This window comes from Penicillium coprophilum, assembly GCF_028826855.1.
Source record: "Penicillium coprophilum strain IBT 35676 chromosome Unknown utg000001l_segment0_segment0, whole genome shotgun sequence".
NCBI lineage: Eukaryota > Fungi > Ascomycota > Eurotiomycetes > Eurotiales > Aspergillaceae > Penicillium > Penicillium coprophilum.
Window position 1 is genome coordinate 3,347,998 of NW_026622720.1, and position 16,170 is coordinate 3,364,167.

The 16,170-nt window shown below is 49.1% G+C and overlaps 6 protein-coding genes across 6 annotated transcripts; 1 reads left to right on the forward strand and 5 right to left on the reverse strand.

Annotated features, from left to right (window-relative positions):
- Window positions 1-2,680: 2,680 nt before the first annotated feature.
- Window positions 2,681-3,658, forward strand: N7500_001290 (uncharacterized protein; the record flags this gene model as incomplete). Its single annotated transcript, XM_056672436.1, has 1 exon — window positions 2,681-3,658. One exon carries the CDS (start codon window positions 2,681-2,683, stop codon window positions 3,656-3,658), a length of 978 nt encoding a protein of 325 aa, XP_056538009.1.
- Window positions 3,659-4,296: 638 nt separating this feature from the next.
- On the reverse strand, window positions 4,297-5,582 carry N7500_001291 (serine/threonine-protein phosphatase; the record flags this gene model as incomplete). The annotated part of the gene is made up of 6 exons (XM_056672437.1): window positions 4,297-4,369; window positions 4,423-4,495; window positions 4,548-5,081; window positions 5,146-5,251; window positions 5,314-5,355; window positions 5,421-5,582. The coding sequence occupies 6 exons, from the start codon at window positions 5,580-5,582 to the stop codon at window positions 4,297-4,299; spliced, it is 990 nt and encodes a 329-aa protein (XP_056538010.1).
- A 573-nt stretch (window positions 5,583-6,155) lies between these two features.
- N7500_001292 (proteasome inhibitor PI31 family protein) lies at window positions 6,156-7,291 on the reverse strand (the record flags this gene model as incomplete). Its single annotated transcript, XM_056672438.1, has 2 exons — window positions 6,156-7,057; window positions 7,108-7,291. The coding sequence occupies 2 exons, from the start codon at window positions 7,289-7,291 to the stop codon at window positions 6,156-6,158; spliced, it is 1,086 nt and encodes a 361-aa protein (XP_056538011.1).
- A 291-nt stretch (window positions 7,292-7,582) lies between these two features.
- N7500_001293 (acyl-CoA dehydrogenase family protein) lies at window positions 7,583-9,236 on the reverse strand (the record flags this gene model as incomplete). Its single annotated transcript, XM_056672439.1, has 3 exons — window positions 7,583-7,919; window positions 7,979-8,347; window positions 8,404-9,236. 3 exons carry the CDS (start codon window positions 9,234-9,236, stop codon window positions 7,583-7,585), a joined length of 1,539 nt encoding a protein of 512 aa, XP_056538012.1.
- Window positions 9,237-9,811: 575 nt separating this feature from the next.
- N7500_001294 (phosphatidate phosphatase App1 family protein) lies at window positions 9,812-12,283 on the reverse strand (the record flags this gene model as incomplete). Its single annotated transcript, XM_056672440.1, has 1 exon — window positions 9,812-12,283. The coding sequence occupies one exon, from the start codon at window positions 12,281-12,283 to the stop codon at window positions 9,812-9,814; it is 2,472 nt and encodes an 823-aa protein (XP_056538013.1).
- An 864-nt stretch (window positions 12,284-13,147) lies between these two features.
- On the reverse strand, window positions 13,148-15,276 carry N7500_001295 (UV-endonuclease UVE-1; the record flags this gene model as incomplete). The annotated part of the gene is made up of 2 exons (XM_056672441.1): window positions 13,148-14,701; window positions 14,767-15,276. The coding sequence occupies 2 exons, from the start codon at window positions 15,274-15,276 to the stop codon at window positions 13,148-13,150; spliced, it is 2,064 nt and encodes a 687-aa protein (XP_056538014.1).
- Between the last annotated feature and the right edge of the window lie 894 nt (window positions 15,277-16,170).

Sequence of the window (16,170 nt, forward strand, 5' to 3'; positions counted from 1 at the left end):
AAGTATCTCTCATTCCACACAAGTGTTCCCTGGAGGCCTGGGCTAATATAGACTCGATATTTGCTCGGAAGAATATCAGCCGTGTCCCCGGAAGCCATGCCATCCAAGTCGCCCGAGATTCTCCAATCTGGTTTTTTTCCATGCTGACCCGATTCTATTGCTCTCAATATCTACACTGGCGACTCCTGAAATCCAACACCTAGCCCCGAATGCCACATTAAAGGACATCAAGCGTGACGTTCCTATGTGTAAGATATACCTGTGTGCCGGCACGGTTCGAAAAAACCGAGCCCCTGCACTAGTTCGATGGAGCTGTTGTTGATACCCACTCGACATTCAGAAGATAGACGGATCGATGTGATTCACCAAGGTGAAGCCGAATTGACTATCTTGGTCGAGTCCTATTTATAGGGGACCTAAACAATATTAATTGAGGTTCGATATTAACACCAAAAACGAAAACTTGCATAGTTTTTATGCCAAGCTACGACATCATATGCGCTGTGGTTCTGGGTACTCTGGAAGAACTTGCCGCCAATATTGTAGATAATCTCTCATGGCTCTAAAACCATCTCATGTTGAGTAATAGGATTCAAGGGGTCTCTCACATCTGCGAGATCATTGGCGCCAAGGGGTCCCAGCTCAGAGAGCTCGAATTATGTGCCCCAGACGAGGATGTATCTACGCGAGGGTCGGCTGGGAGATTGGCACTGAAACGGATACCACTTACCAGGTTGGATGATCACAGTCTCACCTAGCTGCACAAAATAGAAACAAAGTCAGTTTGCGTCCCCACGGCCAATTCTCGTAATCTGACCGCACCTATTGCTGATTTCATCACTCTGTCTCTTCGATGGGATGTTATCTCTCATATGTCTTGTTAATGTATTAGTGGTAGCAAGATTATCCCGTTTCAATCAAATATGAGTGAATGCCGACACTCCCCACAGTGGTCTCCCATGGAGTTCTCTATAATGAATTCAAAGAAGCCCCTGATAGTGCACCACTAGTAAAGCAGATATCTCAGGCATCGATTGCATCCATGTTCGAGACTTTCCGTGCCTTTGGAATGACCGATTATGGGTGGAACAGCGATCATAAGCACGAACATGAGCCTAAGATGTAGGATACCTTGGTAGACAATTTCTCTTCATATGCCAAGAAGGCGAATCAATATGTTTTTTCCCTAATACTTTTTAGCGCGGGTATTAAAGTATTCTATCTGAGCAAATACCAACTTGTTTTGTGGCGTTTGGCTTGATTAATCGAGATTGAATTAAATAAGAACTAACCCACGAGACGGGAATATAAATTTATTGAGAGATATAAGCAATAAAGCACAGCCACTGCAGGCTTTAGAAGCCATCGTGCCATCCAAGCCTAATCTTGACTAGCAGAAAAGTGGCTAACTATGTAATAGGCACAACCGGGGCCACCTGGCCCTGGGGGCCCTAGGACGTTCAACATCTATAGCAGCGTGGTGGTTAATTAACCAAGTAAATCAACTATATAGGGGTCATATATATACAAAGTGCCTAGAAAGTAGCCTGTACACAAAAGACCGAGGTATAACGTTTATATCCACCGTCATGCACAGTGTTACACAATTTGTTTTCAACACAAGATGTAATAAACACAGCATATGCGAGGGCATCATCGGGTACAAATGCAGTCAATGGGTGTACAACAGCTAGAAAATGCAGCCGGCAATTATAGGAAAAATGCCATATCTATCTTACTTATTCACGTTTCCGCGCTCATCGTCTACTCAATCTACATTGGCTGGCCCATTGGACATTAATTGTGACAATTGCCCTGCACGTTCCTATCTTTGAGATCATCAAGCCAGATGGTGACAAACAACTACATGCCGTCTTGAAACATCAACGAGGTACTACTTTACTTTCGCCAAACGAAATTGACTTGGCGACATTGCCGCTGTTTAAGAAAGCAAAGCCTTTGGATAGTCAACAGCCTACTTGATTTGGTTGGTTGGCTATTATTGCACTACTTGACATATTCCCCTAGCTCGGTATACACACCCTTAGGCATTTGCATGCATCAATCTCCAAAAGTTAGGTTGCTTAGATGGTGAATACTTTGTCGCTGGGAGGTATAGAGGCCGAAGTCTATATTAAGGTTAAGCGGCTCTGCCCGATAAGGTTCCAAGGTTCATCCTTATCATATACACCTGCCCAGGTGCGCATAGATGTGTGTTGACTCTTCCAACATAAAATACAAAGGAAAATATACTATGACGAGAACCTTTTTGATGATTATTACGTTCGACCTGATCACACATTGTTGTTCAGGTTTTTCGAAAGTGTCGAATCCCTCAAGTCGGTGGTCGGCGTTTCGGGCCTCCGTGCTGGTGCCAGGAGCGAGGAATTTGGCTGAAGACGGGGAAATTGTAGATTTGTCGCTTCAGATACACTCCGACCTGCGATGTCTTGGCTATCATTATTTATAAGCGTGGTGCTTGAACACAAGTATAAGACTTGGGGGGGGATGTGTACTCGGTATGTCATACGTTAGCCTACCATTTCCCCCTTGATTTGATGTGTAGGCTCGATCTAGACATCCTGACATTCTTGATCAAAGCAAGGAAATAAATATCAACATATCCAAGTTCGCACTCCAGCCCTCTCCCCTCAAGTCAACTCTAACAATCCTCTAGAAAATGGGAGGACCCTATATGCCTAAAACGGCCTCCATGGGTGGTCGACCAACGATTTCCCTCGATGTCCCAATATGCGCCGTCTTCCTCGCCCTTTTCATCGCCGGTGCCGCCTGCCACATGGCCCTGTTCCGTCGCAACCTCGCAAAAGGCCACAAGTTCATTCCATCGGGCGCCACATTTGGTTTTTGCATGTCACGTATTATCGCAAATATCATGCGCATCGTCTGGGCCTGTCACCCGACGAACATTAGCATTGCAATCGCAGCACAGATCTTCGTTGCAGCGGGCGTGTTGTTGCTATTCATTTTGAACTTGTTATACGCACAGCGTATGTTCCGAGCTGTCTATCCAGCCCCAGGGTGGTCCCGAACACTATCCTGGGCCTTCAAATCACTGTATGCTCTCGTCGTGGTGACGATCATTATGGTCATCACTTCTGTTGTTCAGAGTTCATATACTCTCAACTCAAACACACTTCGCATCGACCGCGATATCCTGATCTACGGTCAAACCTACTTCTCCATCATCTCGTTCCTACCACTTCCTCTTGTCTTACTTGTCCTTCTGTCTCCAAACAGAAAGCGAGTTCAGCAGGTTGGCTCTGGTAGTTGGGTCGTCAAAGTCTTTATCGTCGTACTTGTCAGCTCATTGCTTTGTCTCGGCGCGTCGTTCCGTGCTGCTACCTCTTGGATGACACCTCGGCCTGTCACATCGCCAGCCTGGTATCACAGCAAGGCCTGCTTCTATATCTTTAACTTCACCATTGATATTTTGGTCGTGGCTATCTTCTTTGTCGGCCGTGTTGACCAGCGATTCTGGGTTCCGAATGGAAGCTCGAAGGTGCGTCACTACCGACGTGATGAGGGTGTTGAGAAGAACACACAAGCTGCACAGAATGGAGGTTCTCCTCTGTGCGATGATGAATGGGATATCAAGAGTAGTAGCGTGTCCGAGGGCCTGATTGAAGAAACAAAATAATCTAGGAGAACTACATCTGAGCTCCAAGGGTGTGCCAATGCTACCACATGGAGCCATATATTTTATATGTATAAAATACCTAATGTTTAATCTATGAAGCCCCGAATTAAGCATTGTAGGCTGGAGGCTAGTGCTCCACTGCTACGTACCTTGGTTACATGGTATCTCTTCATCCCAAGTAGTGTCAGGAACGCTTGCTCCAAAGACACCAAACAATGATCAGAGGGCCTGTACTGGCCGCGATGAGGCGTCTGATCTCGGTGGAACACCGACGATTACGAAGCTGTGGGCGACGATCAACCATTTAATAAGATTTATTAACAAGGGAATAATATTGAAATCTAGCCATTTATGCGTATATCTCAGTTCTTATTGATACCAATGAGAGGGCCCTGTTACCTCAATTGACCAGAGAAAGGTATTAATCCACAATCCGGGATATAGCCTGACCACAGGGTGTTCCTGTAGCCTCATGGAACTGGGTCTTGCGCAAATGGTCTTTTATTTTCATGATTGGTATCAACAAGTGGCCAGGCATCGAACCATACAAAATTAAGTAGGCGAGAGCCCTGTTCGATTGCAACCCCATTCTTTCTCCGCCAGTCCAATTGCCTCTCGAGGGACAAAAATGAAATCTATCAAAGGAAATAGTCGGGCGTGCGCCTCGATACCATAGGTTCTCCCGCTCGGGGGCAAGGATCGAATTGTAGGCTGCATAATGTCAGAAGGATATCCAAGAAATGATAAGCTGCCATAGTACTCACAATGTGTATTTCAAATGCTCGTCAATCTCCATAATTGCGGCCTGGTTGCCGCAGCGGTAACAGTAATTTGGTGCTGTAGTCCGGTTAGTGTTTGGGTTCGTCAAATCTAGCGACGAAAGTCATACCTGAGAAAATAGTGACCACATTCCGGTCCTGCGACCAGTTATATCCTTCCATCACCAATTGATGGGCACGTGCCACCAGAGTCAAGCCATTGTTATGGTTGAAGGCCTCGGAAATGTCCTGTCCGAACGTGTATCCAGCACCTCGGGGGGAGATTCCCCATCCGCATCGGTCATCGGGATCACTCCAGAGCAAGTCACACATAGGACCTTCGTGGGGAACTTCTTGGATACGATCAAGAGACCGAATGTTGTCAAGAGTGTCAATGGACGGACTCAGTCCACCGTGAAGACAGAAAATCTGGTTTTCGATGAGAGCAGTGAGGGGAAGGTAGTCGAAAAGGTCGGTGAAGTATTTCCACACGTTGGCATTGCCATATTTGCGGAGACATTCGTCATAGAATCCGTACACCTGTGTGATCTGTCGGGACTCGTGGTTTCCACGAAGGATGGTAATACGGTTTGGATAACGAATCTTCAGAGAGACCAGGAGGGTCACTGTCTCAACTGAGTAGTACCCACGGTCGACGTAGTCACCTATATCAAGAAAAATCAGAAAACGTTACCCCACAACGCGTTCATCCGACCGTTGTCCACTCACCCATGAAGAGGTAGTTTGTATCCGGGTTAGGACCGCCAATGCGGAAAAGCTCCATTAAGTCATGGAACTGGCCGTGTATATCACCGCAGACTGTCACTGGGCATTTCTGTCGGGTAGAGTCAGTGGGCTGGACGGGGAAGATAACAACCCGACCGAGAAACAACATACCACTGGCTGCACATTGGATTCCTCCTGCAATACCTCTCTTGCCTGGAAGACACATGAATGATCAACTTGAGCTCATTCTCATCAATCTGTCAAAACAAGGAACCCACCCGATCGCATAGCCGCCGCACATCTTCCTCCGCTAATTGCTTGCAAGTCATCAAACTCTCGATCCAGCCGTCCAAAGTCGGTATGGACCCGGGGTCGCTTGTTGGCGACAGGTGGTGTGGCTCAGGGGACCGCGCAGTATCGATTTCCATGTTGTTATCCATTGCGTCGGTGTGCTCAGCTGGCTGAAAAGGAGGGGCCAGCTGGGGAGGGGCGGTCTCGTGAGAAAACGGATTTCGTGGATGGGCGCAGGTATCGTGGGGTTTGGAAAATATGTGGGATAAATACGCTCCAGATGAAGATTCAATTAAAAGACAACTTCCCAAGATTGATTCAAGGGATAAGGGGATGGATCGGGAACGCGAGAAAGGGAGAAGAGATGGGAGTTCGGGAAGGTCAAGTTGAGAGTGGTGAACAGAAGCGCCACACTTCAGCCACACACCGCTTTCTCCAGTGTTGTCGACGTAATTATCAACTACAGGAGGACTATGGAAGAGAACGATGGGGTTTATATCTCAGGTGGTTTATGTTTAAACCTCTAGCCAGACAATAAATTGAGTATCTTGAAAGATGTTCCACACATTGCGCCCACAAGATACAGAAGAAAACATGTCAAAGTGGGCCATTGAGACATGACCATAGCTTCTTGTTATTCATGTTCAATGTTGAAATGGATCTGGGTCATTTAGGAACAAAGAAGCTGCTTTTTTGTGGTAGTTTCACTTTTCTGTCACTCGTTAGATAATATCTCCGCCGAAGCCACCACCAAAGCCACCAAAACCACCCCCACCTCGTCCATTATTACCATAGGGTCCCCGATTACGACCGACAGGTGGCTCACCAGGTCCTACAGGGTCATATCTTGCGCCAGGAGGTGCACGGGGGTCATATCCACCATTACCAGCTCCACGTCCACCGAAGAGAGGGTCATCAAAGGTAGGATGCATACCCCCGCCACCTGGACCAAAGCCAGGGCCCATAGACCCACGCAGAGGATCATGGGGACCAAGTCCTGCTGGGTAGAGGTCTCGTTCCCCAATATTGTACGGGCTTCGGCCTCCAAGCGCCCCTGGATAACCTCCTGGATATCCCCGTGGGGGCCGATTGATGTCAAGTTCATCTTCAAACCCGGGTGGGGCAAAGTCTGGTGGGTTGGAGCGGCGGGGAGCAGCCGCTAGGGGGTCATCGAATGGGCGTGGACGGGCAGGCTGGGGAAGGGAACCGTCCTGGAGGATATCCGGTTGTCTTTCTTCCTGTAGCCTTGCTCTGGGCGGTTGGCTTGGATCTTCATACCCCTCCTTGTACAAACCGGGCGCAAGCTTCTGGATGACGTTTATCTTAAATAGACCAACCAAATCGCCTAGTCGGGCTGGCGAGATGAAAACATCTCGCAGGGATGCGGTTATATTCTCCGAGGACGAGAGAGGGAGCGCAGTGGCGGAGATGTAGTCTTTGGTGGGGATGTCAAACGAGCTGGTCCGGTCATCGCCCAACGCCAGTGCAAAAATCACTGCATTATTTCCCAACCGACTCACTTTGAGTAGATACTGCATCGAAGACTGCGAGTGTGCGTACCGAAAGGCAAATGTATCGTTAGTGTTCCATTCTGCGGGGAGGGATGGTGTATCTGTGGATGCTTCTGTAGGAGTTAGTAGTGATACCGACGAAATCGAAACAGATTTGATATACCTAAGTTATGGTCTTCGCTGAGACCGACCAGTCTGAAGTCTACTGCAACCATGCATGCATGGCCAATCAGAGCCACAGCCTCATATGGTGTCTTAAGACTCGGCTGTCCATCGCCCGCGGGCTGGATAGCTTTCACGGCAAGGTCAAGAATATGATCCTGGCGAAGTGCATCCACTGGAGCCATTTCTGACAGATTTTGTATATCTCAGATGTGCAATACTGGATGGCAGATAATCTGCAATATCTTACAAGGTGTGGTGATGATGCGGCTCGTTGATGCCCAAAGTGACCTCACTTGGAGCTAGCCGTCTTGGGAAGCTGTGGCGTCGGAACAAAGATTTCCCGCTCTAGCTATCAGCCCCACTTATCTTTTCTATTTTTGGCCAGGCCGAGAGCTGCATACAAAACATACAAGCTCTGTTATGTTGATGAATGGAATAATTTGATTGGAAGATTCACTTGAGAAGCTGCCCCTCTATAACATTGACTTCGGGAAATCCTTCATTGCCTGCCGCACTCCCAGATCGGCCAAAATTTCCTCAGTTCCACCCAAGATGGCATCAAACTTGTATGTGCGATGGAACATCTCAATGAACTTACCCATTCCTGACTGAGTGATACCACGACCACCAAAGATGTTCGTAGCGATACTGGCAATTTCACCAGCGGCTTGGGTACAGTGTGATTTGAGCAGTCCAATAGGTCCACCCAAATGCTTCGCTTGCTGGGCATATGTCATGTTGCACATCTGGTAGGCGATGGATTCAAGCCATGCCTGGTTGGACTCAGCGAGGGAAATCATGCGGGCAATCCTATTGAATGTTAGAAGAGATGTATCGGCAAGGAATAACACAGGAGATCAAAGACTCACTTTTGACGAATAACTGGTTGTTCAATCAGCTTCTTGCCAAAGACGATGCGCTGGTTGGACCACTTCAATGTCTCTTCCACAACCATCATAGACATGCGGACTACGGCAGCCACCATCATAAAGCGCTCGTGGTTGAAGTTGCTCATGATAACGATGAAACCCTTGTGTTCCTCGCCTAGGAGATTTTGAACCGGAACCTTGACGTTTTCAAATTGTACAAAAGCAGTGGCAGCGGCAGTCGAGTATGAGGTCTTTATTTGCTTGGTCTCAACACCTTCGCCGCGAGGGATCAAGAGCACTGAGAATCCCTTTTCGGTACGGCAGCCGGTGACAAAGTAGTCGGCGAACATGCCGTTTGTGATCCACTTCCTAGGCATTGTTAGCGCAAATCTCTGAAAAGGACCAGCAGGTGTGATCCGACTAACTTTGTTCCGTTCACGATATAATGCTTCCCATCAGGAGTCTTCTCTGCGGTAGTCTTCAGACCCGCCACGTCGGAACCAGCAAAGGCCTCTGTGATAGCCAAGCACATCTTCTTCTGACCCGACAAGACCTCGGCATTGAGGCGCTCCTTCAGTACAGGATCATTCAGCCATTGCTGAACAGCTGTCAAGCTAATAGCCATACCGGCCATGTTTCCATCCTGGAAGCCTCTGGCATTGGCACGGACTAACTCTTGTACAACAATCATGTCGTGGAGGTAATCAAACTCCTTTCCATCCACAACGCCACCGAGCAAGGTACGGTTGTGTAGGTGCTTTCCAGGGCCCAGTCGCATAGCCAGAATGTTCGTCTCAGCCATGCGGTTGATTAACTCTTGGCTGATATAGGTACCATCCTGCTCCTTCTCTTGCGCTTCGGGCGTCACATATTTATCCGTAAACTCCCTGACAGCCTTTTGTAGGCGTCGGTGGCTCTCCTTGTAGTAAGGGGACTTGAACTGGGGTCGCAGCCACTGGGGTTCAGCGTAGGGCACAGGGCTCAAGCCTCCAGGAACGGGCACGATAACCTCAGGTTTTTCACCTTCGATGACACCAATGCAAAGTTGGTCACGATATTTCTCCAGAACCTCCTGGCGGTGCAGGTTGTAAAACTCGGATGTTGCGTCTCGGCCAGCAACCTGAGCAAGTACGACGGCACCACCGGGGTGGGCGTCGACAAAGTCGGTCAAATCATAGACCTGGTGGTCGATGATGCACCAGAGGGAATCCTCGGTGTTGTGCTTCGCAACTTCTGCCCGTGTGAGAATTTCCGGCATATTTGAGTATAAAAAAAAGAGGAGAAGAAGGGGGTGCTACTAGTAAATACCCCAGATTATAAGTCGCCAATCATGCCGCCGCTGATTCAAATTGAGCCGAGGCCCGAAAACACCTGATGTCTCGGTCGGATATCCTGGCTGCAACCCCAACAGGCTTGAGAGTACCAAGGCATTGGAGCAGCTTCTGATTAGTGATCAACATACGATGCATCATGTTTTCGCCGATAGGTTGTTGAATTATAACCAGCGAGGGCGTTCATAGGCCACACCCCGCCCGTGGACATGCGATCGACACGTTTCAGTTTGGGCTTCTAGTCTGGAGCTACACAGAACATATGTTGTGTTAGTATATCAATCTAGGCAAGGGAGAATAATAGAGAGTCGAGAGCCTGTTATGCATGGGAGGTTATCATAACGGTTGGTCGGATCATTGACGCCAACCTGGTTGCTAAAATATATCTTGAATTACTGGGAAGTCCGTCTATGGGGATTACAAGCGAAGTGATAGGGATAATTGAATAATTGAAACGTATTGATATGTACATCTTGACATTTCGTATGCTTGTACGCCATCATTAGTCCCGCTTCGAACGACCAGCCTTGATATCTTTCATTGCCTCATCGATTAACCACGCACAAACAGGCTGCGCATCGCTTCCGACCCGCCAACTGCCTAGCGTAACGCCGTGCTGTTCAAGCACCTCGCTTGCGCGATCCCAGCGACGTCGCCATAGTTCCTCGCGCTTATTAGGTAGGGGCACAGGTGGTACACCCGACTCGCCATTGGCCCCTGCTCTTCCAAGTGATTGATTAGATGAGGACCCCGAAAGGTTCAGTCGGTCGCTGGCATATTGTAACCCTTGGTATGCAGCCTGGGCAGCTGCCGCTGGGTACGATTGAATGCCACCTGTAGTCCGAGGCGGCGTAGTTGACGAACTGGAGGAATTTGAACTGGAGGTCGACGACTCGGTGTTTACGCGACGCGGAGGGGGCTGAGGCGGTAGTGCCTTGGTGCGTGTAGCTTGCGATTGATTTCGAGAGCCCGCAGAACCATCATCGAGGCCTTTGAGCCAAGAAGAAGGGTCTTCATTCGTGGACGTTCTAATGCTACTCTGAGAAGCTGAAGGCGAGGAATCCAGATCAATCAATGAACCTGTCTTGGGCACTGCACGTCTGGGCGGCACAGGCGGGACTGGTTTGCGCTTGGGGGGCTCCTGGACTGGCGTCGGTTTGGAGTCTTTTTCTGGCACATCAGACTGCATAGCAACGTTGCGCAGAGAGGACGGTCTGGAGTTCTTCGCCAGGTCAGCTGGCGTAGAAACCATGCGTAGTGCAGATGGTTTGATTGGTTTCGCTGGACGTGGCCTTGGAGTGGCGGGGTGTGTAAGGCCCGATGGAGGTGGCTGATCGCCGATAATGAGATCGGTGAGATCAATCAGGTCCTCAAGGTCAAGATTGGTTGGATCTGGATCATGATGGACTATGGGCACCGTAGAGTCAGCAGCAGTAGTGCCACCTCGAGGCGGCAGCGCCGGTCTGTTGGTAACAGCGTCCGAGTGATCCACCACATTTGGTGAACTGCGACTGCGTTTAGACTGATCAAGATGGCCGACAGATTTGTCGAAGAACTTTTGGGTTTCCGAGGTTGTAACATCACGAATGAAGATGCCTAGGATACGGCCAGGGTTTGCCAAGACAATATCGGTGTAAACCTCCAGATCAGCTTCACCACTGTCACCGACAAGGATGAATTTTCGTTCTGGGAAGTCGCGCAGAATCTGTTCTAATGACCCCCGTTTCCTCTCTGCAGTGGGCTCGAAGATTCCTTGAAGCATGCCCGAGTACTGTTTGAGATGGAAGGAGCCCGGAGGCAATCCTACCATTTTGAAATATCGTTCAAGTAGGGGATACAACTGCCAGGGAGCATTTGACACATAGTGAATTTTCACACCCTGATCGGCGAGTTTGCAGTACCAATCGCTGACTCCCTCGACTGTAAGTTCATTTAATTCACGGACGAAGGTGTTTCGGAACATTTCTTTTGCTCCACTTGCAATGGCTGAGTGCTTAACTGTGTCATCAATGTCGCTGATCAAACTGATTCCAACCGGATCAATGACCTCAATCGGCCTGACGACGGAGAGGTCTTCAGATGCCAGCACCCGAATATGAGTTGGCACAAAAGGCAGTGTAGCACGCAGAGTAAAATGACCTGATTCATCTGTCGTGAGATTTCGAGACTTGCTCTCATCGTCGTTGAAAAAGAACGCTGTCACTGGCATGCTCCCAACTGGATTCGTCAAGAACGGACGAAGTCTTTCCATCAGATGGGCATTTGCAATAGATAGTTGGTCTTTACTCAATGGTGCAGCATGATGTTGTGTTTGCTCCGCATGCGAGCCTTTCCAAGCCGGGTCTGCTTCCTTCTCAGCATGTGCGACTAATGTTTGCATCTCCTTATCGATGTATTCATCATCTCCCTTTCCAGAAACCTTGTCGTCACTTTCATTATTTGCATTTCCATTTGCGCTTGGTGCAGAGATCCCGCTCAGCTTCCTGGCTAGTGCAATCATCAACCGGTGTTTCCGGCTCATCGGGCCCCGGCCAGGAGAGTAAATCCAGCCACGCACGTCAACGGCCACGACTGCATCTTCAGTCTCTGTTGCATCCCATATAGGTGTGGGTGGTTCATCGTCCTCATGAGCTGTACCCCTGTATTCATCGATAGTTTCTGACCATGACGCCCGTCGCGAACGTGTGCTATTATCGGAGGTCTTCTTCTCTGTTAATTTCCTAGCATAACTGGGAAAAACCACCATCTCCTCGTCGCCCGACCGCGAAATTTCCACATCCGGGAAGGCACCAGGGGTACTGTAGTAGTCCTCATCGTGTTCATTCCTCTGCCCAGACCATTGTGAGGTGTAGGCCTGGCGTAGCTCATTGGCCGCTTTGAGATAGTCGTAAACCTTCTTTCGGCGGCTACCAGAGGCAGCAGAACCATCACCATTCCCTGGCCCCCATGTTGATGAAAGTCCAGACTGTGCCATCGGGTCTATCGTTGTGACCTTCGGTCCGTGGCGGGGTTCTCCGTTCGACTTCGGGTGCCCTGCAGCTGGGCTTCTACCAGCAACTGCAGTAGATTTCCACGGTCTTGGCTGTCGCCGGGTTCCGAGAAGATAAGTTACAAGGCGACCGCCAAGTCTGCTATCGCGCGTAGCGAGTCGCGCTTGTCGCTGGACGATCGCTCGATAGACCCGCGATTGGGCTCGGTGTCGGAGCGCGGGGAGGGCCTCGTGCCGGATGCCCCAGAGACGGGAGTGTGCACGTCTGGTTGCGTGTGTGCCAACTATCAGACGAAGTATGTTTGAGAGCCTGCTGGGTCGAGGCTCACGAGGGAAGGAAGGGAAAAGGGTGGTAGGCGGGCGTCTGAAGAGAGAGGGCCTCGACCGAAGTATTGGCCAACGGAAAGGTGATTTAGGCGCCAGGGTATCGTGTATAATGTATCAATAAATAGTTTTTTTTTGAAAGAGAATAGCCAAGTTCAGTAAGGCTGTACGTAGAAAGTTGATTCCGGGGGAAGAGATCGGCCATGACGATGATTATTCGGATGTTCTCACCGCGTTGCAACCGAACATTCTGGCTAGAAATATTTTATATCTAGTTGGTTTTTTTTCATATGGAAACCTGTTCGATTAATTGAATAATTACGATGATCTACCGGTTTTTTTCTATTTATATATAACCTATGACATAGTGGTTATCGAGGGCATGCCCTTGCCTCGTGTGAGGCCCATACAGAAGCAGAAGCAGAGTACCCATATGCCATGATGGGCTGTATTATTGATCTATGATAGAGCCATGAAGCCTATTGCTAATTAGGTCCTGCTCACTAATATAGAGGAATTACCCAATCATGCACTGTCCTCGGCGTAGTTCACTTTCTTCGCGCGTGAACTTCGTCGAGAAGGTGATATAGAAGCTGGAGCATTGTCCAATTCCGCCGATGCCTCTTCAGTCTCTCCTGTATTTTCAGTCACTTCAACCTCTTCAGGCTCTGGGGTAGATTCAATCTCTGAAGCCTTCCGCTTGTTGCGAGCCTTGGTCGACGGACGCATCCGTCTCGCGGGCTTTTTGACTGGTGTTTCAATTTTGATGGGTATATCTTGGGGAACATCGTCTGCAATGGGCTCAATCTTAGCCTTTTTGGGGGCGCCTTTCTTAGGGCTTGGTGTGGCTTTGGGCTTCACAATTTTTTTGGCCGGTCGGAGCCATTCTTCCATGCCCTCGGGCCAGTAGACTCTGCCATCCGGTCCACCCATTCCGACTTCTTCGTCTGGGATGGTGCGCGGCGGTGGCATTGAGCCTTCTAGGTCCACAAAGGCCCCATTTTTCTTGGACTTTTTAGGTGGTTTGTGTGGTTGGTTTTCGTCAGGCCGCATAAAGGGTATTATATCGTTCACAAGATTGTAACCGGGTAGTTTGAAGTTTCTCATCAACTCAAAGACGGCTTGTTCTTTGTCCTTGGCCTCAATCATAAGGTCCATGGTAGGCGCACAAGGGGGCAAGGTAGTGACGCGGTCACTGTGTTTTCGCCGTTGGCGTGGTGTGATGGCGCCGCTAGTTTGTTCGGAATAATGCATCTTCTGGGTGATATTCTTCCGAGACCATGTTGCTGATATACGATCGTAGAGTGGTATGATGTCCTCGGTGCCTTCGCGGACCTCGCTGGCGTCAAAAATGATATTATGGTGGTGATAGTCGAGGACAAGAGGAATGTTGAGCTCCTCGCAAATGGGCAATAGATCATGAACAGACCAGCTAACGTCATCATTCTCCAGAACCAGCCGATTTTTGATGTCCTGTGACAACGCGGCGTAGTTCTCTCGGAACCGGTCCAGTGTAGCAGCCTTATCACCAAATACTCCACCCATGTGTAGGATCATGACGGCATCACGGTCCTGTTGTGGAGGAAGCTTGAGTAGCTGAAGCATCTCCGAGTGATATTCGAGGTCACGAATAGAATTCTCGACCACTTCTTTCCTTGGTGATCCAAATTGAGTGAATTGACCAGGGTGCACCGACACCCGGTGTCCGAGTTCCGCAACGACACGTCCTACGTCTGCTAGCGCCTCCGAGGCAAATGGCGCCAGCTTATAGCCATATTCCTTGTGACTGGCAAATGGGAACATCTCACTGCTGATTCGCATGAACTTGATGCCATACCTATCGTTCCAACGAATGATTTTGGCCAAATCGCGTACATTCGCCAAGGCGAGCCCCTCGACGAAGGCTTGCCCGCGTGCAACTTCGGAAGGTTGGTTGCGGTCTGGACGATTCTTGACCGTGTGTGCGGGTTGGTCGGGATTTTGGAGTGGATGTCGATTTTCGAGTATAGAGGCGATTCGACAGGTCCGAGAACAGAATACGGAGGGTGTTGAATAGCGGAGGTAGGTATTCAGACAAGCCTATCCAAATCAGATTCCAGGACCATCAGCGGGGGGCCATGTCGTGCGCAGTACGGGCAACTCACATATCCTAATCGGCCTTTCCAGGGAAGGGGAAGGTAGCTGCTGTTCACCGGAGGCGGCCGGCCAAGCGCCTCTTTTAGCTCTTCCGCATCAATGGGGACGTCTTCATCTGATTCTGGATCCAGTGAGGCCTCTGCCTGACCCGCAGCCAAAGGTATGTCGCCATTGAGGACATCCGCCGGCTTCGCCTCTAGCCCAGATGTCTCAGTTGCAGTAACCATAGCTTGTGGATCCAAATATCTTGATTCTGGGCCAAGATGCTGCGAATATGCACGCGATGAGGCAGATCTCGATGTTTTTAGGGGATGCGTACGGCCTTTTCGGGAGAGGATTGAGAAATGCAGGGCGCAGTGAGCAGCATGATAGGCATTGTGGATTGGGGCGAGCGAGGTTCTCGCCACAGGAACGGATTCAGGGATGCTCAATGACGTATGTCGACCTTGTTGGCTAGCTTCCAAGGAATTGACATGGAAAGACAGACCCTGCAGGAGACGAGCAAAAGACCGACACATTCAGCGGACTTTTGGAGCTCAATAAGTGTTGGGGATTGGGAGTTCGTAAGGGCGGGATGTTCCATAATGCGACGCGACTCACCGCGGTTCAGCGCGACATCAAACCTCCAGGGCTATTATCAACCCACCGATTTCTCTCGGGCTTGCTCAAAATCCAGTTGTGATCTGTAACATGCGATATTGTAATAAATGAACCCTTGCTTTGACTTCTCTGGATTATCCGCTTTGAATTAATGAGTCTCGTCACCGACAAAAATTGGAACATTGAACCTAGCCGAATATAGCACCTGTTCCCATCTGGGTTCTCATTGTATAGTCGTTGAAGAAACGGACTAGTGAATCGCAAAGCCCATAAATTAGCCTGGATCCCAGGCCCCAAGCCTAATCCCTCGTACGCGATGGGCTTAGACTTCGAAGCCCAACCCACAGCCCATCCGTAGGGCCTTGTAGGCCCCTAGTATATTGTACAGCCTATTGAGGGGGCTCAACTAACATCTTATAACCGCTGCATTCTACGCCTTCCCCTTATTACATAGTTTCTAAATCTTTGGAGTTCATAATATTGATAACTCTATGCGTATCTCTTTCGAGTTTGAATAAACCCCGACGGACAGAGGTCGAGATGTCACGCAAGTATTAATACAAATGTAGACATACAGTACTTTAGATCTATACGGGAGTACTACCACTTTCTTAGTGAACCTCTACATGTTATAAATTCTCCAAATGACACTTTTTCTCCTGCTTTGAAACGTTAACCTGTATTCATTTACTATATCTAAACTAATGATAAGATATGAATGATCCTTAGAAGGCTAGAAACGGGGTCTCTATATATATGGTGATTAAAAAGAAATCACGTTTTCTAGAATATTTGTATCATATGGTGTGCTT